Source organism: Cygnus olor, chromosome 8 (genome assembly GCF_009769625.2).
Source record: "Cygnus olor isolate bCygOlo1 chromosome 8, bCygOlo1.pri.v2, whole genome shotgun sequence".
Taxonomy (NCBI): Eukaryota; Metazoa; Chordata; class Aves; order Anseriformes; family Anatidae; genus Cygnus; species Cygnus olor.
Window position 1 is genome coordinate 13,714,310 of NC_049176.1, and position 24,587 is coordinate 13,738,896.

Below are 24,587 nucleotides of genomic sequence, written 5' to 3' on the forward strand. Positions count from 1 at the left end.
AACTCTTGGCAGGTTTTTTTTTTTTTTTTTTTTTTTTTCTTCCCCACAAGGTGTTAGATGTCTATGTCTTTCAGTACAGGGGTTTAATTCTGCTTTATAATTAAAACAATCTGGAATTTAAATTAAACATGCATTATTGGTTTTAAAATATAGAGTACCACTCATTGCTGTGGCAAGAGCTGCAGAACGGTAACACAAGAACTGGGGGTTCTGCAAAGATTATTCTTAGATGCGATTAAGAAGGGAGAAGACAGTATTTGACTTCAATGAGTCAATGTAGATTCAGTATAGGTTGTTATTAATCCTAGCAACGGAATCAGCCTCCTTGTTCTTCCAGTCCCTTTCCTGCAGCATAGGTGTCATACACAGGTCTTAAACCAAACTACCTTTTAGTTCCCACATCCTCTTTAGCAATTTTAGCATATGGTAATGATATTTCTATATAATTTTCACACATAATTAATATGCTTTCTGGGAACACTAGCATGGGATTTTAGCAAATTTCTAACTAGAAGCTCTTTTTTCATTTATATACATTCAGAAAAGTATCACGCTCCTTCTCTACCTCACAAGATGCTGTGGGATGAGTATGCAGTTTGTGAAAACTTCAGTTTCACCATAGGCCATGTAGCTAGTGCAGATCTTTAGAAGAGATTTAAAACATCTGGCTCAGGCAGAGCCAGCTGTGAAATTATAAGGTGTGAACTCAGAACAGCTGCATTGCTCCCATTTATCATCATTTAGAGTAGGATTTGAAGCTGTCATTGAGAGTATCACTGACATACCAGTAACATCAGCCATAGTCAAATAATTTCAGGTGTGTTTATTGGAGCAGTGTTTATAGTACTACTTTAATGTTGTAAGGCTGAACAAACTAAACACATTCAGTCTTCTAATCAATCGTTCGCTGGCATTCTGGTGACTGTCAGGATAGTAGTTTTATGGTGATTCCCAGAAGAAAAGTGCATTCACATAGAGACCATTATCAAATTTAGTAAAAATTAATGTTCCTGTTAAGAATCACAGCAGAGGAACTAAGTACTTGGATTCTTATTTGTCCTTCCCAAGAGGTGATCCCACAAGATCAAGTGTAGGATGTTTTAAAGAGGCTTGTAAGTGCATTTGCTGTTGATGTTCCTGTCTTACAAATTTATACTGGACTCAACCTCCAAAGGAGGGAAAAATAGGTAATGGGTATTTTACTGTCTATACATTTCCAGTTAAATTGTCTTCATTTTTTTACTTAGCATCTGCCTCACTGAGTACTCATCATCTGCTACTGAACCATCTGATGTACAACAGATGTTAAGCACTTAGTGAGGCAGAGAGGGAGGTAAAAGTGTCATATCATGATTAAGTACTTGCCATAGCTATTATATAAGGTGACCATACTGCTTTGTTCTTATGTTTAATATTACAGTGTATTGAACAAGAGTAAGCATAAGTTTGGGATTTCAACTTGCAACTGCTATTATTCAAAGAAATTATTATTATTTTTTTTAAAATGTAAAGTTATTGCATAGCCATAGATATATATTTTAAAGACATATTAGAATTAAAAATTAGGAAGCACTTCATTAAGAGGTAATGCAGCGCATCTGTCACAGAATTATTTCATCTACAAAAACACTTAAGATTGCTATTTTTTGCTATGCTTGTGTAAATGTGGGATTATATGGCAGGCTTTATTTGCTCTGTAAATATTCTAGCTGAAAGCATGGTAGCCAACTGCTTAGTTCATCCTGTGCAACAGAAGGTTCACCCACAAAAGATACTGGTCATCCAGCAACAGCCTGATTTTCTTCTGATATAGTAGGAAAAGGGTTAAATGTGAGAAGGTAGAATTTACTCCTTCAGTTAGCTGGACCTGTTATTAAACTATAAATAATTAGAAATCTATTTCCCACTAAATTTTAAGACTTGTGAAAGGTTTCTGGAATGCTGTCACACACAACTAAATGTATTAATTAAATAGGGTTGGATATAAATGTTTGTCCACGAAAGAGATATGTGGTTCACGTGACTAGAAATTCTTTGCGAAGTGGAAGGGCAGTTGATGGGTTTTAACTAAAGGGTACATGTATGTGGTTTATAGTTGTATGTGTTTTGTATGAGTTATCTGGCTCAGTGCCCTACTCTGTGTAAGCAGAGGGTTGATGCTCTATTTCCTAGTAAGACAACAGGTATTCAGCTAACAGGAAAATCAATGATATTTATGTTTACGTAGAAATTCCAGCCTGGACTATGCACTTCTTTTGTAACTTTTTGTTAGTTTTTGAAAGGTTAATTTCCATTAACTCTATATTAATCAACAAAAAAGTTACAAAAAAATTCAGAGGAATTTTGGGGGAGCATTGTATTATTTGATAGAAGTTGTCTTATACTATAATTAATTTATTTATCTAAATTAAATATTACTTTAATTCAAAAGTAAGATTATGATGTCAAGTATACTATTCATTAAAATAGCTTTTGATAATAGCTTGTCACATAACATTTTATGATCTTGAAAGCACAGATATTTCAAGCAACACATTTTGTTTCAAAGCTCATTGAAGTAAGTAAGATTTTTTTTGTTTTTCACTAGGTTTGGAACACAAAAGTTCTACAGCTCAAGGTCTGCAAAAACAAACACATTAGGCTAGTAAATGTAATTTTCCAGATGAAATAATATTGCTTATAATCTTATTGAAAGGATAATTAGAGAGCCCTTTCAGCTTTCCCCCAGATACTTATTGTCTTCATTTATTTCTTAATTAATTAATAAGTAAGTAGCAACTGCTCAAGATAAGTAGCCTCTTTGTCACTAGTCACCATTAACACAAGGAGAATATAACTGATTAAATAGAACCGATTGAAGGTAAAAGGACACAGGCAATGTATACAGAATGATGTCGTGATGAATGAAGGGATGTACTGAGAATTTAGTCATAGAATCAGAAAATGGCTTGGGTTGGAAGGCACCTTAAAAATCGTTGAGTTCCAACCCCCTGCCACAGGCAGGGATGCCACACGTTAGATCAGGTTGCCCAGGGCTTCATCCAACCTAGTCTTGAACACCTCCAGGGATGGGACATCCACAGCTTCTCTGGGCAACCTGTTCCAGTTCTTCTCCATCTTCTGAGTGAAGAATTTCCTCCTAATCTCTAATCTAAATCTCCCCTTTCTTAGTTTTAAACCATTCCCCTTTGTCCTATCATCTGCCCAAGCAAAAAAAAAAAAAAAACAAACAACCAAAAAAAACAAAACACAAAAAACAAACAAACAAATAAAAATTTGCTCTCCATCTTTTTTATAAGCCCCCTGAAGTATTGAAAAGCTGCAACAAGGTCTCCCTGGAGCCTTCTCTTCTTAGCCTTCTCTTCTTCAGGCTGAACATCCCCAACTCTCTAAGCCTTTCTTCATAGGATAGGTGCTCCAGCCCCTTGATCATCTTTGTGGCCCTCCTCTGGACCTGTTCTAACATATCCATGTCCTTCTTGTTCTGGGGGCTTCAGACCTGGACGCAGTACTCCAAGTGGGGCCTCACAAGAGCAGAGCAGAGGGGGACAATCCCCTCCCTCCAGTGCTGGCCACTCCTCTGTTGATGCAGCCCAGGATGCATTTGGCCTTCTGGGCTGCAATCGTTCACTGTTGGCTCATGTCAAGCTTTTTGTCCACCAAACCCTCCAAATCCTTCTCTGCAGGGCTGCTTTCAATGAGTTTTCCCAGTCTGTACTCCTATCTGGGACTGCCCTGACCCAGGTGAATTAGAAGTGGTACACTCAAAATTTCACAGAGTATCTAGACAACCAAGAACAAGCTCAGTCACCTAACTTAGAAAAATAAGGAATAATTAGATCTCATGTACTAGAAAAGGGAAATCTAATGAATGACATCAAGTAATAACTGATACTAGTTGACTCTTAGGTGAAGAAGATAATAATCTAGAAGAAAGTGAAATTTTGTTTGTCTCAAGCTAGATGCACCAAGCTTCAAAAAAATATTCCCACACTATACTGTTGTCTGGAGGCCATGGCAAGATCTGAGCAAGAAAAATGGATCCCATTAAAATCCGGAAAGATATCTAGTAGATGTCTTTTGATTTTCCTTGAAGAGTTGTTTATTTTAATTATGTTTTCAGAACTATCTGGCATAATATAGATGTAATTACTGACTTGTAGTCAGTCATTTGTGTAAAATTTTCAGTCAACCTGTGGCTGAGGTCCTTGTGGAGGATATTCAACAGCTCAATGGTCCTCAAATTCTGGTGTTAGCATATATTGGACTTGTATAATGAGCTTAGAGAGGCAGCAAAATTTTCTATTTGGACAGGAAATACTAGGGGTTTATATATCACTCAGGAAGACAAACTCTTTTTGTCCTTAAGTATTAGAGACTCAATCTACGTCTGTTGGCTATAGGCACTGAAGAAAAGCAGCACCTTAAATCTCAAAGCTGTAGAAGGTAGAGTACTTAAAAATCTCTATTCATAGGAAAATATAATAATAATAATAACATATATATATATATAGAATCATAGAATGGTTTGGTTGGAAGGTACATTAAAGATCTTCTAGTCCCCAACCCAACTGCCATTGGTAGGGACAACTCCCACCAGACCAGGTTGCCCAAAGGCCCATCCAACCCGTCCTGAAACACTTCCAGGGATGGGGCATCCACAGCTTCTCTGGGCAGTCTGTTCCGGTTCCTCACCACCCTGAGTGAAGAATTTCTTTCTTACAACTAATCTAAACCTACCCTCTTTCAGCATAAAACCATGGCCTCTTGCCCTATCACTACACGCCCTTGTAAAAACTCTCTCTCCATCTTTCTTATAAGCCCTGTTTCAGTATTGAAAGGCTGCCGTAAGGTCTCCCTGGAGTCTTCTCTCCTCCAGGCTAAACAACCCCAGCTCTCTCAGCCTTTCTTCGTAGGGGAGGTTCTCCAGTGCTCTGAAAATTTTTGTGGCCCTCTTCTGGACCTGCTCTGATAGGTCCATGTCTCTCTTGTGCTAGGGCCCCAAAGTTGGATGCAGTATTCCAGGTGGGGCCTCATGAAGACATGTGGTAGTTTTACTCGGGTAGGCAGCCAAGCTCCACCATAGCTGCTCTCTCACTCCCACTCCTCAAAGGGAAAGGGAGAGAAAATATGATGCAAAGGGCTCAAGGTTTGAGATAAGGATGGGGAGATCACTTAACAGCTGACGTCACAGGCAAAACAGACTCAGAGTAGGGAGAGAGTAAAATTTATTGCCTATTACTAACAAGCTAGAGAAGTGAGAAACGTAGGAAAGAAACCAAAAACACCTTCATGTCCCCATCCACCCTCTTCCACCTCTTTGCTGACCTTGGTGTCTGCAAGGCTGTTTCTCAGTCTTCTCTCTCCCAGCTGCTGTTCTGCAGCAGGTATTTTTTTTCTTTTTTTTCTTTTATTTTTTTTTTTTTCTTTTCTTTTTCTCTCTTTTTTTTTCTTTTTCTTTTTTTTTTTTTTCTTTTTCCCATTCTTAAATCTGCTCTCACAGAGGTGCAAACAACATTGCTTATTGGCTCGACTCTGGCCAGTAGCAGGCCCCATATCTAACATGAGGCAGCTTCTTGATTCTTCTCACAGAAGCCACCCCAATGGCCCCCTGCTACCAAAACCTTGCCATGTAAACCCACTACATGGCAGAGTAGAGGGGGAGAATCCCCTGCCTCACCCTGCTGGCCACATTTCTTTTGAAAATGTAGGTAGGCTTTTTAAAAATAAAAAGAGCAAAGAAGTGTCATTAAGGATTTTGCTTGTCATAATAACAGAAACAGTAGATTATATCATTACTAAGGAAAAAAAAAAATTCTAAAGACTGTGTGGCTGGAGATGTAAACTACCCAAGTCAAATCAACTTTCACCTGTCAATTAATTTTATTAATTTAAATAACCTTAATCCAGCAATTGAAAATCCTCCTCTTCCAACAGTGTCATGTTTCTCATTAGGTCTCCCTCCTTCCATCACCTCTGTGCACCAAGAGAATTTGTTCCCTGCTCTCTGAACTCCCTTCTTTGTCAATCTGCAATAATTCTGCAGACTCTCTTTCTGTCTGGCTCACCCTGCATTCCAGATACTTGTCCAATCTAACATTCCCAGATGTATCCCCAGGAGGAGACATCCTCCTTTATTTCCCCCGCCCCAAAGTCTTTTATACAAAAATGGGGGCTGAGCAGCCGGGATAAGACAAACTGGACATCTTTACTCACTGCCTCCTAGTTACTTAGTTTCCTAGGAAACTGTGGACAAGCACATCCCAAAACTTTTCACACACATGTATTATATACACTTTTTAGTATACACTTTTGATACAGAACATTTTTTCCGGAGTCAATTAATACCTGTATAAGACTAGACAGTATAGACAGTATCTGACTTTAAGTAGTGTGGAAGCCTCATATTCTTCCTGTTTTTTCTTTTTCTTTTTCTTTTTCTTTTTCTTTTTTCTTTTCTGTTTTCTGCAGAACACTAGCAGTGATATTTGTTGTTTATACTGAAAACTACCACACAGAACATTCTTTGAACTATTTCAATGACAAATAATAAGCAGAATAGTAAGTAGCAATATAATATAATAAACTGTAATCCTATACACTACATCTAAGAGGAAGAAAGGGTAGATGAAACATAACAGCTTAAATCTTAAAGATCATCTTAAAGCTGCAAATTATCTCCTTTTCCCCATGTGGTGGCTTGATCTTGGCTGGGTGCAAGATGCCCACCCAGCTGCTCTCTCACTCCCCCTCTTCAACAGGAGGCAGCAGAAAAATCAAATGAAAAAGCTCATGAGAACAGGGAGATCACTTACCCGTTACAGTCACAGACCCAACTTGGGGAAAATTAATGTAATTTACTGCCAAGCGAAAGAGACTTAAATAGTAGGAAACAACAACAACAACAAAAATTAAAACACACATCTCCCCCCACCCCCATTTTCCCTGGCTCTACTCCACTCCTTCACTCCCAACTCCTCTACCTCCTCCTGCCCCAGGCAGTGATGAAGGATGGTGAGCAAGGGGCTACAATCAGTCCATCACAGCTCCTCTCTGCCACTCCTTCCGCTCACACTTTGCTCCTGCTCCAGCGTAGGTCCCTCCCACAGGCTGCAGCTCTTTAGGGTAGAGCCGCTCTGTCATGGGGTCTTCTGCACAGGTTGGAGGGGAATCTACTCCAGCACCTTGAGCACCTCCTCCCCCTCCTTTATCACACTTTTCTACCTCAGTCTGGTAGGAAGTATTTTGCCCTTTCTTAAATGTGTTTTCTCAGAGGTGCCAGCATCTTCACTGACAGACTCAGCTGCGGCTACAGTGGGGCTGTTGTGAAGCTGGCTGGAACTGTGTCTGGCCCAAGGCAGCCCCTGATCTCTTCCCACAGAGGCTCCCCTCACTCCCCCTTCTCCACTGCCAAAACCTTGCCACTGACACCCAGTATACCTCAGTAAAGTACTATTCAGAAATCTAGCTTAAAAGCATCTGAAGTCAAGCTCCAAAATTCATAGCTGGAGTGTAGTTGAAAGATACCTCTGCCTGGGCTCTGGGCCAGTAGAAATGGTCTTTGTTTAACCTCCAAGCCATATAGAAATGTCTTGTCCATACTAGCACAATGCAAAATCCAAGCTGCTAGTCGCTGCTGAGAAACTAATGTAGTCACCTGCCTTTGTTTAGCCTTGGAGCTCAGGTACAGTGAGCTTTCATTTGACCAGAATATATCATGCAAATGTATCCTTAGGTACAACAAACTACGCAACATGTAGTTATGCCAGGGCAAGCTCAGTAGGTACAGATTACTGTCAAAACAAGTACACAGGAACTTCCCATTCTACCTGGGAAAGCTATAGCTTTAATGTTCTGCTCAGTTTTGGAGTAACATTTATATCGTGACAGTGGATTTATTTGTAGAATGGATGTTCTAGTTTTATTCAGGAAAGGAAGATATAAACTTTCCAAACATATTTTTCCTTAATGTTGACTTTCATCTAAGTATAGAGAAGCAAGTTGTTTAGGCGTTCATGTCACAGACGTTATTATATATACTTATACTTCCATAAAACACTGATAGATAATATATAAAAAAGAAACAGAAAAGAGGTGAAAAAAACGACTAAAAACTCGCCAAAACAAAACCACAACATCAAAAACAGAGAGTCACCAGAGTATAAAATGATGTAATATTACTGGTTTTTATTTTCATGTTTCCAAAAAATCAGATTTTGAGATGCCGGATGTTTTACTTTTAGTATTTATACTAGAGTTGGGAAAAAAAAATCATTAAGATTTTTGAACTATCCAATGCTTGAGACAAATTCAGATATGACAGAAAAAGTAAGTCAGTAAGTGAGGCTCTTGCACTGAAACAGTGCAATTGAAACAGAAGAACTGTACAACCATCATCATTCATGTGGCAACAATAAAACTGACTCTGCAGCAGACAAAACAGGTCCTTTAAGCTGTGCACTTGTAGGATTACTAAGAAGGACTTAAAAATACAGATAGGGAAAGGAGATAATTTTTCTCTTGACTATGTCCATATAACTATGTTCACATTTTCTTTCTGCTAGCAACCGTACCTTATCAGGCTAAATTATTGGTTTCAGTATCTGTTTTCACAGTGTAATTTAGGACATTAACTGTTGTCTCTAGTGGAACTGAAACGAAATGACAAGAAAAACATCAGTGATAGTTCAATTTCATCTCAGAACATGAAAACTAAACACAGCATGGTCATCTGTGGCTTCCCATAGGGATATTGTTGTGTTGGAATTCGTTCAGAGAATTAAGACTGAATCTGTTTTAGTGGGCTGCGAGGTCCTATTTGCTATTCCAGGTAAGAATTTTGGTCATTCTGTGACTCATTATTTATAAATCAGGATGGTTACAGCTAGTAACAAGAAAGTGTGCAAGCTTAGAAAAATCTTCAAAACAAAACAGAGATGGTACAAAGTCATACACACTTAGATACATACAAAGCATGTCCCTGAGCAAAGAGTACGAGGAAAAAAATCTCAACTGTATAGGATTTCAAGATGTTAATCTGAAGACAATTACAGAAAAACAGCTCTTTGATAGGCTTTCTTGACAGAGATAGAGAGAAAAAAAATAAGTGAACCAAACGTTTCTGTTGTGTGATCTTATAAGGAAAGTTCTCTATCATTGTTAAAAGGTGATTTAGACGTATTTATCTGAGAGCAGATGCTGTCATCTGACTTTAGTTATGTTTATAGTGCCTTAATCTGCTGCTAAAAACAGCTTTATCTTTTTTTTTTTTTTTCTGATAAAAAAATTACAAGGTTGTATTTATTGTGTTTGTGTCTCACTTTGAGCTAAAATATATTATTTTAATGTTGCAGATCTTCCAACTATTGGCTCAACCGCATCCAGTCCTTTCTCTACTGCAATGAAAATGGCCTCCTGGGGAGCTTTTCTGAAGAGACTCACACATGTACCTGCCCTAATGATCAAGTTGCCTGCCATGGGTTCCTTCCCTGCACGATTGGAGATGGTTCTGCATGTTTGAGCTGTGCCCCTGACAACCGCACCCGCTGTGGGAGCTGCAATGCTGGATACATGCTAAGCCAAGGGATTTGCAAGCCTGAAGTGGCAGAATCAACAGAACACTACATTGGGTTTGAGACTGATCTTCAGGACTTGGAAATGAAGTATTTACTGCAGAAGACAGATCGGAGAATTGAGGTCCATGCAATTTTCATCAGCAATGACATGCGCCTCAACAGCTGGTTTGATCCTTCCTGGCGCAAGCGGATGCTCCTTACCCTTAAGAGTAACAAGTACAAGTCTAGCCTGGTTCATATGATACTGGGCCTCTCTCTTCAAATCTGCCTAACTAAAAACAGCACCTTAGAGCCTGTTCTTGCTGTTTACATCAACCCTTTTGGGGGCAGCCACTCTGAGAGCTGGTTTATGCCTGTGAATGAAAATAATTTCCCAGACTGGGAGCGGACTAAGCTGGACTTACCCCTTCAGTGTTATAACTGGACACTGACTCTGGGCAACAAGTGGAAGACATTTTTTGAAACAGTACACATCTATCTGAGGAGTCGAATAAAGTCAAATGGTCCAAATGGCAATGAGAGCATCTACTATGAACCCCTGGAATTTATTGATCCCTCAAGAAATCTGGGCTACATGAAAATCAATAACATCCAAGTGTTTGGCTACAGCATGCACTTTGACCCAGAAGCAATTCGAGACTTGATTTTGCAGCTGGACTACCCCTATACTCAGGGATCACAGGACTCAGCACTTTTGCAGCTGTTAGAGATACGTGATCGTGTAAATAAACTCTCTCCACCTGGTCAACGTCGTCTAGACCTCTTCTCTTGCTTGCTCCGTCATAGACTCAAACTGTCTACCAGTGAAGTGGTGAGGATTCAATCTGCTTTGCAGGCATTTAATGCCAAATTGCCAAACACAGTGGATTATGACACAACCAAATTATGTAGTTAACCATAAATGTGAAGCACAACACAAAACCTTGAAGGAGTTTTTACAGTGCTTTTGTGGAACAGTTTATGTTTGGAAGAGTAAATTTAAATTGTCTTTTCAATATCTGTCTTATATCAGTCAATACTGTTGGATGGCAATTTACACACATGAACTTGCTGACAATGAATATATTATACCTGCAGTTTTGGTTTATGAATGAAATAAATACTGACACCAGTCTAGAAGACATTCTACTTTTTACAATAAATTTCATTTGTAATTTTATATGTTCCGTGGCAATGCTTTTGTGCATTACATCCTCTAGAGGGAACATAGAAGGATACCAATAAAATTTTGTAGCTGAACAGTTATTAAAAAGAAATGCTGTGGGATTCTTTCTTCTTACACAAAAGTAGTAACCTTGATATACTTTTGTGTGTTGAGCACAGGTTGTAGGTAAATAAAAGATAGCGACTTATAGTTTTAACAGAAACCATGGAAAAGTCAAAACTATGGAATATTGTATTCTTATGATATGAATCTAAATGTTCATGCTGAGCTGATGTGACAACTGTAGTGATGCTTTACTTGCTACACTTGTGAGACTTGAAAAGGCATGCCCTTTTCAAGTTGCTTAACATGACATACAGGCTTCCAGTGTGGTAATATTGAGGGTTTTAGGATGGTCAGGAGGTTAGTGTTGTGAGATGCACAGTAATGAAAGGTTGCATTAGCTCAATAGCAGACAGGTGAGAGCCTCCCTGTGAAACTAATATTACTCACCTACAAGAGACAACCATTTCCAGAAAATGAGCTATTCAGAAGTCTCCATAATCCTTTGCTTTGCCTATGTATTTTGTATAGTTCCGGAAAGAAGAAATAGTAAACCATATGTATATATTGTCCCTTCCCCCATGTACACACATTTTAGTATTAATATAGAATTATCTATTTTGAACTACTTACCTAAATATCATACATGCTGACAAGATTCAAGTTCAATCAAGAAAATTCTCTAACAATACAATTGTTTAATAAGTGGATTTTTTTTCCTTAGGTACAAATAATAACCTTTCAGTGCAAGATTTTTCAGTTTTAAATAACACTCTTTTACATATACATGGCAGTTTTTGAATTGAGTTTAAAAAGCAGAAGGGGAAAATAAATGTGATTATCTGTTAATGAAATGAATTAACTGTGGTGCATACTCGTGGATCAGAATTAAGTTCTTTGATATTTTAAACATTAAAAAAAAAAAAGCGTCTAAGTTGGCATAACTTGGGACTCCCAAGAAATCTCTGCTGCATCTTGCAAGCAGTGAATACTACAAATGGCTGGGCTTTCAGAAGTCTTTCAAAGTAAATATAGGATAAAATGAAGGAAATTGATGCAACAATTGATGCAACAGAGGTAACACCTCTTTATGTGAAATCTGAATTCATGCCATTTATGTAAAGATTTTTTTTTTTTTAATGGAACAGAATTTACATATAAAACCACTATTTATGTGCAAGCACATAAAGTAAAAAAATAATTGTAGTTAATTTCAATTAAAATTCATTTAATTTCAATTTAATTTCAATTTAGTTATTTTACAATTTAATTCTGAATTGCAGCCTAGTCTGAACTTAAGTTACACTCTTCAGTTTGTTTCTAGGTAGACCACAATAGCAAAAGTAATGCTATGTTTTGTAATTATATGTAAGCAAATTAAAATGCACGGTCAGAAACACTTCAAAAACTCTGCTACAAAGGAGACTCTTCTTTTTCTTCTCTCCTCTCCCTCCTGATTTCATCATATAGTTATAACATTTCCTATTTCACCAACACACATTCAGATAATTCCTTATACTTGCTATACCAGGAAGCCCTGCAGTACTAAAGTTAACATCTTTTTCCCCAAATCAGCCTCTAGATGAATGCCTGTTTGATTTCTACTCACAGCTTTCTTTTGCTGATAAATAATGCATCTCGGTATCTTTGTCTGTATCAAAATCCTGGCTTACATTACTAAGACCTTCTGAGTTAAGATTCTTACTACTCCTGTTCTTATCTTCAGGTCTTTCATTTGGCATGTCTTTGGTAACTGTAATAAAATGCAGAATTAGACAATTTGATTTGACTAGTCAGTACCTCTTGTAGTCTTCTTATATAAACAGAAGACTATGGTGTAACAAAATAAACAAAAAGCAAGAAATCCTATTATGTTCATAGAAAATAAAAATTACAGTAGAAATGTGGGACAGTGATAAATAAAGCACTCACATATGTTATCCCTTTGCTAAGGAAAATACTGTTATGTTGTGGCAAATCACCTGAGATGTTTTCCCCTTTTTCAAATACCTTCCTAAAATAGTTCCTTTCTTCCCTTTCCCTTTCCCTTTCCCTTTCCCTTTCCCTTTCCCTTTCCCTTTCCCTTTCTTTTTTCTTTCTCCTTTTCCTTTTCTTCTTCTTTCTTCTTTTTCTTTTTTTCTTTTTCTTTCTTTTTCTTTTTCTTTTTCTTTTTCTTTTTCTTTTTCTTTTTCTTTTTCTTTTTCTTTTTCTTTTTTTTCTTTTTCTTTTTCTTTTTTTCTTTCTCTTTCTCTTTCTCTTTCTCTTTCTCTTTCTCTTTTTCTTTCTTTTTCTTTTTCTTTTTCTTTTTCTTTTTCTTTTTCTTTTTCTTTTTCTTTTTCTTTTTCTTTTTCTTTTTCTTTTTCTTTTTCTTTTTCTTTTTCTTTCTTTTTCTTTTTCTTTTTCTTTTCTTTTTTTTCTTTTTCTTTTCTTTTTTTTTCTTTTTTTTCTTTTTCTTTTTCTTTTTCTTTTTCTTTTTCTTTTTCTTTTTCTTTTTCTTTTTCTTTTTCTTTTTCTTTTTCTTTTTCTTTTTCTTTTTCTTTCTTTATTTTTAATTTCTTGAGAATGAAAGTTCTTCTCTAGGCCCAAATATGTACACAGAGAAGGTGAAATCAAAAGAGGATTAAGACAGACAATTATTACGCAACACATTAAGTGTATTTAACTGAAAAAAATCCTATCAACCAGTTGCAGACTTTGGAACCAGGGGGTTCTTTTAATAGTAAGGGTTTCCAGTTTACCAAAATTAGATAAAGATAAAGATAAAAATAGAAGGAAAATCATAAGCGAATAGTGAAAAACAAAACAAAACAAACAAAAAAACACACAGAATTTATTAGGTTCTCAAGTTACAAATGGGAGCCAATGGTATTTCTTTTTTGATACTTTTCTATTTGAAATATTTCTATATTTTCAAAGAGAACTTCAGGGTGTATACAAAGAGAAAAAAGAAAAAGTCTGGACAAGTCAAAATAGTCAAGAACTCAAGCCATAAGATTTTTTTATTTTTTTTTTTTTTAGGTATGAATGCACTTGTGGATAAGAAGGAACTATGGTTTTACATATGTACACTCATTTTCATTCAGATATAACATATTTTTCCTCTGCTTAGTGTTGATATACCTCAGATCCTCACTCTTTGTTTCTTTGCTGTCCATTCTCCATTGCATTCACTACCACTTATTACATGCTGTTATAAACTGAAAAAAAAAGACAAGAAAATGATAATAATATATGCAACGGCATGATAACAACGTGCAAAAGTACTCAGAAAAAACTTTAGTGACTATAGGCACAATTACCGGATAGATATTCATTATAACACAGTAACCTTCCTGCTTAAGTGAAGGCAACTGCTATCCAATAAAAATAAAAACAAACAAACAAAAACACCACCAATGACAAACTTTTATAATAATCTTTTCCAAGGAAACACAGTTCAGACTATGTTCAAAGACTAAGAAGCCAAACTAACATCTATAAGTTCTATTACAGGAACAAAGTGTAATAATGATTTGCTACCTTATCAATGCCTAAACCAGAATTATGGTGTTACTTCCTTTGCCACAGGACAGTTTTGTCTTTACAAATATTTGAAGGAAGCGCCTTTGTTTCCTAAATTATGCATAAGCTGACCACATTAATTGTGAAAGCAATTGACTCAGTAGATACTTTATCTGACTAAAGAAACAAAAGTAAGGAGTTTTCCCAGGCTGGATAAGCAGCCAGGCAGTTTACACAGGAGAACAGGGATATACATGAAGGAGGGTGCTATAAAAATCAAAAGGTTATTTGCTTGAAAACACAGTGCGTATTGGTACAAAACAAAACATAGCAGAGCACAAAGAAAGTTGATCAACACACATTGCTGTCCTACTGAGTTACGGCATGTCTTGCATGGCAGTAGAGGTGTAATAGGAAATGGGTAATGTGATATGATAATGGATTTTACAATCTAGTGGCTGTTGTTTCTTTGACAGGTAGATGGCAGAATCTGAACTATTTGTTCTGGTACAGTCACTTTTATTAATGGGAGCATGCTCTAGGTTGTGTACCAGGGGTTCCTGACAAGATAGCTAGAGTGCAGTTTAGAACCTAGGAAAAAGTGGAGAGAGGGAAACAGGGTATCATTTTACTAGGCTTTTAAACAAGTGGAAGAGAACACCTGTATCACCAGTTAAAAAAAGAAGCCAAAATTACCCTGGGTGTGATAGAAGTTGGTAACAAAATATATCATGGCTCCTTTTTCATGAGATTCAGTGGCATGATAGATCTTGACACACAGCTAGTAAAGTATTATTAATACCATATGCACTTTGTTGAGATTTACAGCACAGGCAGTTTACAGGCCTGCACAACTGACTTCAAATCCACACATTGACCTTCACATAGTAAGTAAAAAGTCTATTCTGGATGTAGCATAGTAATCTAATATTACACATACAGATCACTCCTGAAGCAACCTATAACTGTATATAATGTCAGTGTACCCATGTGTAAGTGGAGTGTATGGCTTTCTGAGAGATTATAGGATTACACACACACACACACACACACATATATATATAATATATAGCCACACCACAGACTACTCTGTTTTGGGAGTACATGTATCTTGAGGAGCAGGACTCCTAATTTCTTTCTCTCCTCTCATAACCAAGATTAAGGTTGGGGTTATGAATAACTTCCAGGAATGGTGCAACTATTTATTTCCACACAGGTAAATTTATTTATTTATTTATTTAGTTAGTTAGTTAGTTAGTTAGTTTGAGAGTAATGCAAGTATCAGTGTCTTTTTTTTTCAACACACAAAATGCTCTTATTTTATGGTACATTTTAGCCCAGCATAGATTAATAGAATCACATAACAGTTTGGATTGGAAGGGACCTTAAAGATCATCTAATTCCAAACCTCCTGCTGTGGGTGGGTACACCTCCCACCAGACCAGGTTTCTCCAAGCCCCATCCAGCCTGGCCTTGAACACTTCCAGGGATGGGGCATCCACACCTTCTCTGGGCAACCTGTTCCAGTGCCTCACCACCTTCATAGTAAAGAATTGCTTTTTTCTAATCTAAATCTCCCCACTTTGAGGAAACGTTGGATGTGGTATTTAGGGACAAGATTTAGTGGGTAATATTGGTGGCTGGGGGGGTGGTTGGACCAGATGATCTTGGAGGTCTGTTCCAACCTTAATGATTCTATGATTCTACGATTCCAAACAACCATTCTGGTAAAGATGCCTAATGGAGGCTTACCTGCTCTTAGGACACAGCTGCACTAGTTATTGTGTATCTCCTCGTCAACATACAGGAAACAGAAAAGAGAGAAAAGGCACCTGGGAAGCAGAGATGGTTTTGCTTTGGAAAAAATCACTCCTGTGAGAAGGTCCAGAATGTGACCATCTTTCAAATACACTACAAGAGCTTTTGTCATTTCCGAGCTGACCTGAAAGGAGAAAGAAAAAGGATTAAAGCAAAGCTGGGTGTGTGCATAACAATCTATGATTCTTCTGTAGGTGAAAGAGGAAGAACAAAGAATCTCTGAAGTGTCTTTGGGATCTCATCAGAGGTGTGTAACTCAGTCCAAGAACACTTAGATACAATAAGTATAAATACAACAGGAAACCTGAAATATAAAGATTAGGTACTATTGCTTGGTGTGACTGACATGAGATAATTTGCCAAAATTGGTTTTGAGCAAAAAAAAAAAAAAAAAAAAATCTTATATATTTCTTTCCCTCTCAATGTGGAAGAAACTTTAAGCATTAAACATGTGCATAAAAGAAAAACAAAAGATAATTAACGTTATAAAAGTGCATATGTTCTTTTACGTGCCTTTTTTACTGACACCTTCCTCCCCCCCTCCACTTTAGTCACTGGGTATGCCAGTTATTTGTTAGGGCACAACTCTTTTACCTACAGAATTAAAGCACTGCAACATGAGAGAAAATCATTCTAATGTGAGTTAGTTCTCCATGTAATTTTAAATAAAATATATGACTTGCATTTAGTTACATATTTTCCAAGTAAGTCCTTCCTCACCACTAAACAAACAAACAAATGAAAACCATCACCAACAACAAATGTAAAATGTAGTTAAGACAGTTTAAAAAAGATGACATGATATAGAACGTATAAATTTTTGCTCAATGAAAAAAAACACAATTTAACCTGTTCTCTTCTCAGAAACTGAAAGCATTTCATATTCTATTCCAACAACATAACAGTTACATCATTTAGTAACAATGCTAACCATGTGCTTTTAAAAGACATGCCAAAGAGTTATGTTATATAAGATTAGATAATAATTCTATAAAGTATTTGTCATCTGAAAGTGAATATATATTTTTAACTGGCTTTGTTTCAGTGAAGTTCAATTATCTATTTTATTGACATTCAGTGCTTAGGATTTCAACACCAAAATCAGCCTTTCATGAAAGGACTACTTTGACAGCATTATATATGAAAGTTCATGTTTAGCTGCAGGACAGACACATTACAGTTTTTGTTTGTTTGTTTGTCTGTTTTTTATATTTGAATCTATAAAGTTAAGAAGGAGACCGAATTGCTAGGTGCTTTAAAGTGCTGACTTGTCAACACAATCGACAAAATGGAAATTCTTAGTTAAAATCTTATCTGGACCAGAGAAAACCTCATAGTCAGACTTTAGTTATAAATCAGACTTTATTTATAAACACAGGAAATTACCAAGTATTTATATACCATTTCTCAGTATTTACATTTTGAGAAATCAAAATGAACAGACACTACTGAATTAGAGTGAAAATACCAGTAATATTTCTAATAAGTCCTAGTGTAAATGTAATATGCTCATGAAAGGTCTTTTTCCTTCATCTGCAAAAATTTAACAGCAATGAAAGTCCTGTCACATTCTCTTATTAAAATATATTGGAATGGTTGTCACTTCAGTCTCATCCCAGATTTATTTGAAAATCTTCATGTGAATATTTATTAAAATAGCTGGATTATACAAACATATATATACACACAAGTACATTCAGGTATTCATTGAATTTACCTAGCTACTTTTTTCTTTAAGAGGCAACTTTTAGACTCTGATAAAGCTAGTAAAAGCTATTACATAAAGAGCTGAGGTACACTAGGCAGTAATCCCCCTGCAAGCAAGAATATTTGACTTTAAGGTTAACACTTGTCATTTCTACCTAAGCACTCTTGGAACAAGCAATATATGAGAAGCAGAAGTTGCTTTGTATGTAAGCTTTTTGCCACAATGCTATAAGGTAATGTATATTTCAGATCGCTGAAGCCATTCATACATCTATGGAGGTATTCATTTCATAAAACGTAAGGCATCTAAAATTATTATTATATTTTTTTTTAAGATGAAAGCCTGGGCTTCTTCTAGTTATGATAAAGATCTGAAGAGAAATTTCAGACATCTTAATAGACTACACCTGGCCATCATTTACCCAAAAATCCTATGCTCATAACCTAGATTACATGTATAATGTTGGACAGCGTGACTAATCAAGCCATGTTGGAAAATGAGCAGAACTTCTAAAGATCTTTTCATGTCATCGGTGCCAACTCTGTTGAAATTAGGGCCATTCCCTAGGAAAACCTGCAATATAAACTAGGGAAACACACACACACACACACACACACACAAAACAACAACAACAAAAAAAAACAAAACCAAACAAAACCAAAAAAGAACCAATTCAATGTTATAAAGCATCACCTGTGTAAGTAATCATTAAAGCCCATGTTTAGCCACTGCATGCTCATGAAGGAAGTTTCCTTATTCATTGTACTGAAATCCAGGAAAGTGTAATGCAGCTTAATGTGAAGACTGCTGTAGAATCAGGCCCTACGGAAATATTTTTAAAATATTAGGAGAAAATGTAAAATCTTATGAAATATGATGTTTTGATTTATAACTGATTTTCCCCTGGTAAGTTCTCAGAAATTTCCCTAAATCAAATTAAACTCAGCGAATCCAGCCTACCTCATAAATCATGTATCTGAACTAGGCATGCTTCACGTGATGCATGTCCTAATCAGAAGGCATCGGGATGAATCTGATGACATGAGATGACCCTGCTAGACCTGGATAAAACAGTGAAAATGCACTTTTTATACTTACTTACATGACGCCAAACAAGGCCCATATTAGTAATATGGGATGAATTGTCCATATGTGAAAACTATATTGCCACATCCCACTTGATCTTATTCAAGAGCTTCTTGTACATTCACAGTAATGGAAAACCTTTCTGCTGAAACAATGCTTCAAGTTACTCTAAACTTGACTCTGAAAATGCCCCCAAAAGTACCAAGTCCTGGATATCTGCTTATCCACTGCTTGTGCTAGCACACATCAAGGAACTAGAAAACAGACAAAATGCTGTGGACGAAGACCATTCATTTTAAGGAGTTTACCATTTCAATAAGAATGAGATCTTTCTTCTTAAATTCACAAGGTAAAGCTATAAAATATGACCACGCAAGAACTCATATAAAATGAATTAGATACAGTGGAAAGCACCTGTTCCCAGCTTTCGCTTCATAGGAAAGCAGCAAAGGCTTTCACTAGCTAACTGAACCTCATTTACAGGTGTTCAAGGGGTTCATACATAGCCCTTCAAGAAAGAGAAAGTGACTGTACCCAGCTCCTGCAAAACTGGGACCTTTATCAGACTGAAGCTTCCAGAGATGCTAATATGTATATTAAGAAAGGAGAGGAGAGGAGAGGAGAGGAGAGGAGAGGAGAGGAGAGGAGAGGAGAGGAAATGACAAGCTAACTGTAAAAAGGATCCAGATATCAATTTTATACCAACCAGTTTTATTTCTCTCATTTTTTTTTTCACCATCTTCAGAGAAATATGACACTGGACACTGTCAGTAGTAAAAAAAATGAATTAGAGCATAGTTCTGAATCAGTTTGGCACTATTCACACATTTGTGATCATTTTTATTTAATGTAACAGTATTTCTATGATACTCTGTTCTACTTCTTGAAAACCTACTGATGAACCCCAAAAGACACATTATAAGCTTAGTATTATTTCAGTTATTTCAGTGGTACCACTATGATGGTCTAGTTTCCATTTAGAAGGAGATTGGCTTTCCTTTATTTTCATTTCCAGAGTGCTTCACTAAGTTTATAAATGTTTCATTATGTTTTATTAAATGCATTAAGCTGAGAACAGGGAGCTGCACTTTGCACACTTGGTGAAATGCACTTCATGGAAAAAGCCTGTTATCAAGATTGATCAAGAGTCATCTATGAATGCTTTGGTTGCTTTGTGGCTTTGGGGAGGCACTTTCTGCTTGATGTTTATTTACAAGAAATAATTAACATTTTGCCAAACAGATCATACAGATAAAATAATTCACCATTTTTATTAGCTATTTTCTCTTGATTTTCTTTGAATTTCCCTGTAACAAATGTATATTCTCCTCTTAGCAGGCAGGCTGAACTAACTTGTTTGGGAAGTGCTGATGTTTTGCCAGCTCAGGGATTTTACTGTAAGTCTGATGATACCTGACTAATGTTTTAAAGCCCAGGTCTTGGAGCTGTCACTAAGGGAGTTTTCATTACACACACTAAAGATGTTAAGTTTCTGGTCCTCATGTCTAGGTAGAAATAATTAGTAATGAAATGAGAATACACTAGGAAGTAGACTTTGAGAAGGCACGTTCCATACCAGGCTCATGCTAAAAGAAAAAAGTTTTCCAAGCTGCCAGAACTACCAAAGTTTCTGATATGCAACATCTCCCATTCCTGTGGCAGGTAACACCTTTTCACTGTATTTGTTTCTCTCAGTGCAACCTACGTGCAGCTGAAATTGTCTGGAGTGAAAGATCAAAACCAATAGACTTAAACAAATTTGAGTCCTTAATTTAACAATACAGTCACAGGTTTTTATTTGTTAAACAGATTTATTTGTTTTTTGATCACTAGGAAGCTCATAAGTAATCAATTAACCATTATTTCTTTGCTGCATGGAGCTTTAATTTCTATATTGAAAAAAATTTACTCTGTAATGTTCTTGGTTGCTTGAGATGAAGATACTGTTTCGGACCACACTAGAGCAGATATCCACAGTGCAGCCAATGGAGGACCCTATGCCAGAGCAGGTTTATCCTGAAGAAATTGTGCCCTGTGGATAGAACCCACACTAGAGCAGGGGAAGCTGTGAGAAGGAAGGAACAGCGGAAAGGAAGTGTGATGGACTGACCAGAACCTTTATTCCCCACTCCCGTGTCACTTGGGGTGTAGGGTGGTAGATGAACTGGGAGTGAAGGAGTGAAGTTGAACATGGGAAGCAGTTAGGGGGAAGGTGTTGATTTAATTTGTCTTTATTTCTCACTATTCAACTTTTATTTTTAATTGACAATAAATTTAAAATTATTTTCCCCAACTTGCCTTTACATTGGGAAATATATGATATGTCTTCAATACACAGAACAAAGATCTGGCATTATCTGTGTTTCCTAGAGCATAAATTACCAGTAGGTCACTCTGCCACAAAACTTAATCCAAGTCATCATTCCTCAGATTTTACTGCTGAACCATACAGAGCCTACAGATAGCTGAAGGGTAAATCATGTCAAATAACTCTATCCCATTCAGAAATTCTTCACAAGACATACTTTTTAGTTTCCTGATTGATAACTCTTTTGAGAATCTAACAGGCAGGACATCCCTGAGCACTTTTCATCTAGCTGAAATAGGTAGTGAAGCAATGCATTTACAGTGGTTTTAAATACTATGAGAATGGCTAACAAGTTATACTTAGAATAGCTGTAGCATTACAAGGGCTAAGAATCCAGGAAGAGCTCAGCTTTACCTCCCCTGATATCAGTGGGACTATGTTTGATAGTCACTATTATGTGATGCACAGATTTGTGTAAAACCCATCAGTGATGTAAAACACATACTCTTTTGGTTTATGCATTGTTATAAATTACAGTATCCATATGTTGAAAAGATCAATGTTAAAAACATAATAAAGACAACTGTGGAATTTTGTATTGTATTTCCAAAATGTATAAACATTTCTACAGCATGACAGATTGTCTGAGCATAATGAGCTGCAACCGTAGTGCACCTCCATCTAAAATTTAAGAGATAAAAGGTTCTCACACATAAAATATCTACATCTATCATAATTTATACCCTATATCTTACATCTTACACTTTACATATTATTATTATTAAAATATATTTCTCCAGCTTGTTGGCACTTGAGCTAAATGGAAGGTAATAAATTAGTGCTTTTCAATCATCGTCCATATCAATTTTTTCTCAGTCATTCATTCTTAGACCACCACATAGTTAACTTATAAACCTCACAATAATCTTATTATGAGGTTTCTAAACAATGATCCAGAAAGTTGAGATTTTCCATCAAGATATAAATTGGCCGCAGATACAAAGATATATTAGAGAATAAGAATGTATTTTGTTCATCTCCAGTAATTGTGAATATTCTTGTCTTTAAAGCATTTTCCAATGTGAGTAAATACATAGAGTCACTTCATTGCTGCTGAAGGCTCTGTAGACTGTTGCTGTCAGACTTTAACGGGGTAAATTCACATTCAGAGTTTCTCTCTCTCACTTTCCTCTCCCTCCATGAATCACTAAGCACCATTTGAGCCTGCAAGTCTTGCCTGAAAGAATCCGCATTAATTACTACTCATCAGTGTTAAGCATGGTGACAGCTCCTGTTAGCAGCACTATTTTGTGACCACCTTTTCAGATCTGCTGTCAAATGAAGATTTTTTTTTTTTAGTGCTCCCAAGAAAACAAGCTTTCTCTGTGACCAGGTGGTGAGATGGTGAGAGAACAACTCCACTATCCCTTTCCTTTCTAGTTCTAAATTTGCCATCCTTATTTCCTTGACAATGAAATTCTATCCTTATATTACAGGCCAGTCTGGAATTACATATATATACATAAGGCTGCTCAAAAGATAGGAGCTATATACTGCTACTCAGACTAAATAAATAAACAAATAAATAATTCTTCTGAAATCAAAACTCCTTGAAGATCCATAAGACAGAAGCTAAACTCAGTTAGGCCTTCCAGATCAATAGAGACTTTGATTTAAAATTATTCATGTTACGTATATTCGGTATATGACATTTTAACTGTCTTCTTGTCTTTTTAAATATCTTTATGTTTTAAGCCTTTCTTAATGATAAAGAACTTGATTTTCCATTGAACTCTTGTGTTATGTCTTCCTATTATAATGATATTTTTTTCCTCTCGCCATCTATTCAGATCTGTAGGTATCTCCATACCTATGATAGACTGACTGCCTTTTCCTATAGGCAGTCCAGTCAGTTGGACAGGCAACAGGGCTATGAATTGGGCACTGTATTTTTAGGAAATCTAAGCAAGACTTAAAAACAGATTGCTATGTATATGTCACAATAAAACAGCATCCCTGCACGGGAAACTGATATTAATTTAATATACTAAGTAAATAGAAATATAAACAGAAGTCCAGGGAATAACGTCTATTTCTGTCTGACATATGAATCTTGAGTTACTTGTTTAATATCACCAGAATTATAGCAGTCACCATCAAACACACATACAGGAGAGTTTATAGAAGTATACAGATCATCTGCCTCTGTTGCAAGGGAACTTTTTAGTTTAAATATCTCACCAGTTCATTTCCCATGGGGGACACTGCACTCCATTTAGGTCAATGTTCAGCCAGGACTGATTTAATATATTACTTCCTAAATCCTCTGTAAATTTTTGCTTGATAATGCGATCCAATTGTCAAAAAAATCCTTATTTTCTGTAGCTGCCTGTAGTTTCACTCTTGACAGAAATATTTCTTGTTGTAAAAGTTTGCTTAGAACTCTTTATTAACACACTCAATGTGAAAATCATTTCTGATGGAGATGCTATTCAGTAATTGCTAGCCATTTCATGTGTAAACTAACTCTGGAAAAAATGTGCCTGAAAAGCTATATGTATATATATATATGTTATTATTTTTTTTTTCTGCATATACCCCATGAAAACATCTGAACTCTCTCAATTTTCAAATATTAAAATCCAAAAAGCTACCTTTTGTTTTGTTTTGTTTTGTTTTGTTTTGTTTTTCCTTGAATGGTAGGAGAACATTACAAATACTACCTAAAACAGAACTCTGTTTCTAAATTTCTATAAATTATAGAAGTTTTTATATCAGACATTTCTTAGTATTATTTCTTTGCACAGGAGCACTCCTAACAGTTGAAAAAATGGTTACTGGTGTAATAAAGAGGGCAACAGTTTGTAACTCTTGCAGCTGGTCAAAGCTATGACTCTAAGCTGTTAGTTCTTCTTGGAAGAGTCACTGGGATGTGCTGTTTCTGGTTTATTGCTTTTCACATGTGTGAGATCCATCAAAAGGCCTCATCCTAAATATAACTCAGGTTAATAACTGTCTAACTTAGAAAGAAGTTTAGAAGTTTGTCTTAGGATAAAGAAGATGATCAAAACAAAACAACAGTCCCTGAATGAGACACCTCTGAATGAGAAGAAGCTAAGTTTATTAATGAGTTAAAAGGTTTCAGAGATTAAACAGCAGAATGTGCAACTGTAATCACAATTTCAAATAAGTCGTTTTCACTGATACAATACAACATTATTTAAAAAATGAGAAAAGACTATGATAGGAGTATAAAGCATATCTCTTGGATAGCTCCAGAGGAGACTAAAGAGAGCAAGAGAGGAGGGGGTGGAGAGAGAGAGAGGAAAAATCAGAGAAATCTCTTAAAATGAAACAGTGTCATATTAATTATTTATTCCTATG

General features: G+C 36.2%; 1 protein-coding gene and 1 long non-coding RNA gene across 2 annotated transcripts in view; one reads left to right on the forward strand and one right to left on the reverse strand.

The window, feature by feature from the left end:
- Positions 1–10,820, forward strand: part of BRINP3 (BMP/retinoic acid inducible neural specific 3) — a 111,146-nt gene extending 100,326 nt beyond the window's left edge. Inside the window, exon 6 of the mRNA XM_040565738.1 lies at positions 9,354–10,820. Within this exon, the coding sequence (XP_040421672.1) occupies positions 9,354–10,470 (1,117 nt within the window). The 3' untranslated portion in view covers positions 10,471–10,820. The remainder of the gene's footprint in view (positions 1–9,353) is intronic.
- Positions 10,821–13,800: 2,980 nt separating this feature from the next.
- On the reverse strand, positions 13,801–16,222 carry LOC121073794. The gene is made up of 2 exons (XR_005821939.1): positions 16,036–16,222; positions 13,801–13,979 (listed from the first exon to the last, which is right to left on the reverse strand). It is a non-coding gene; the product is annotated as an uncharacterized LOC121073794 (long non-coding RNA).
- Positions 16,223–24,587: the final 8,365 nt, after the last annotated feature.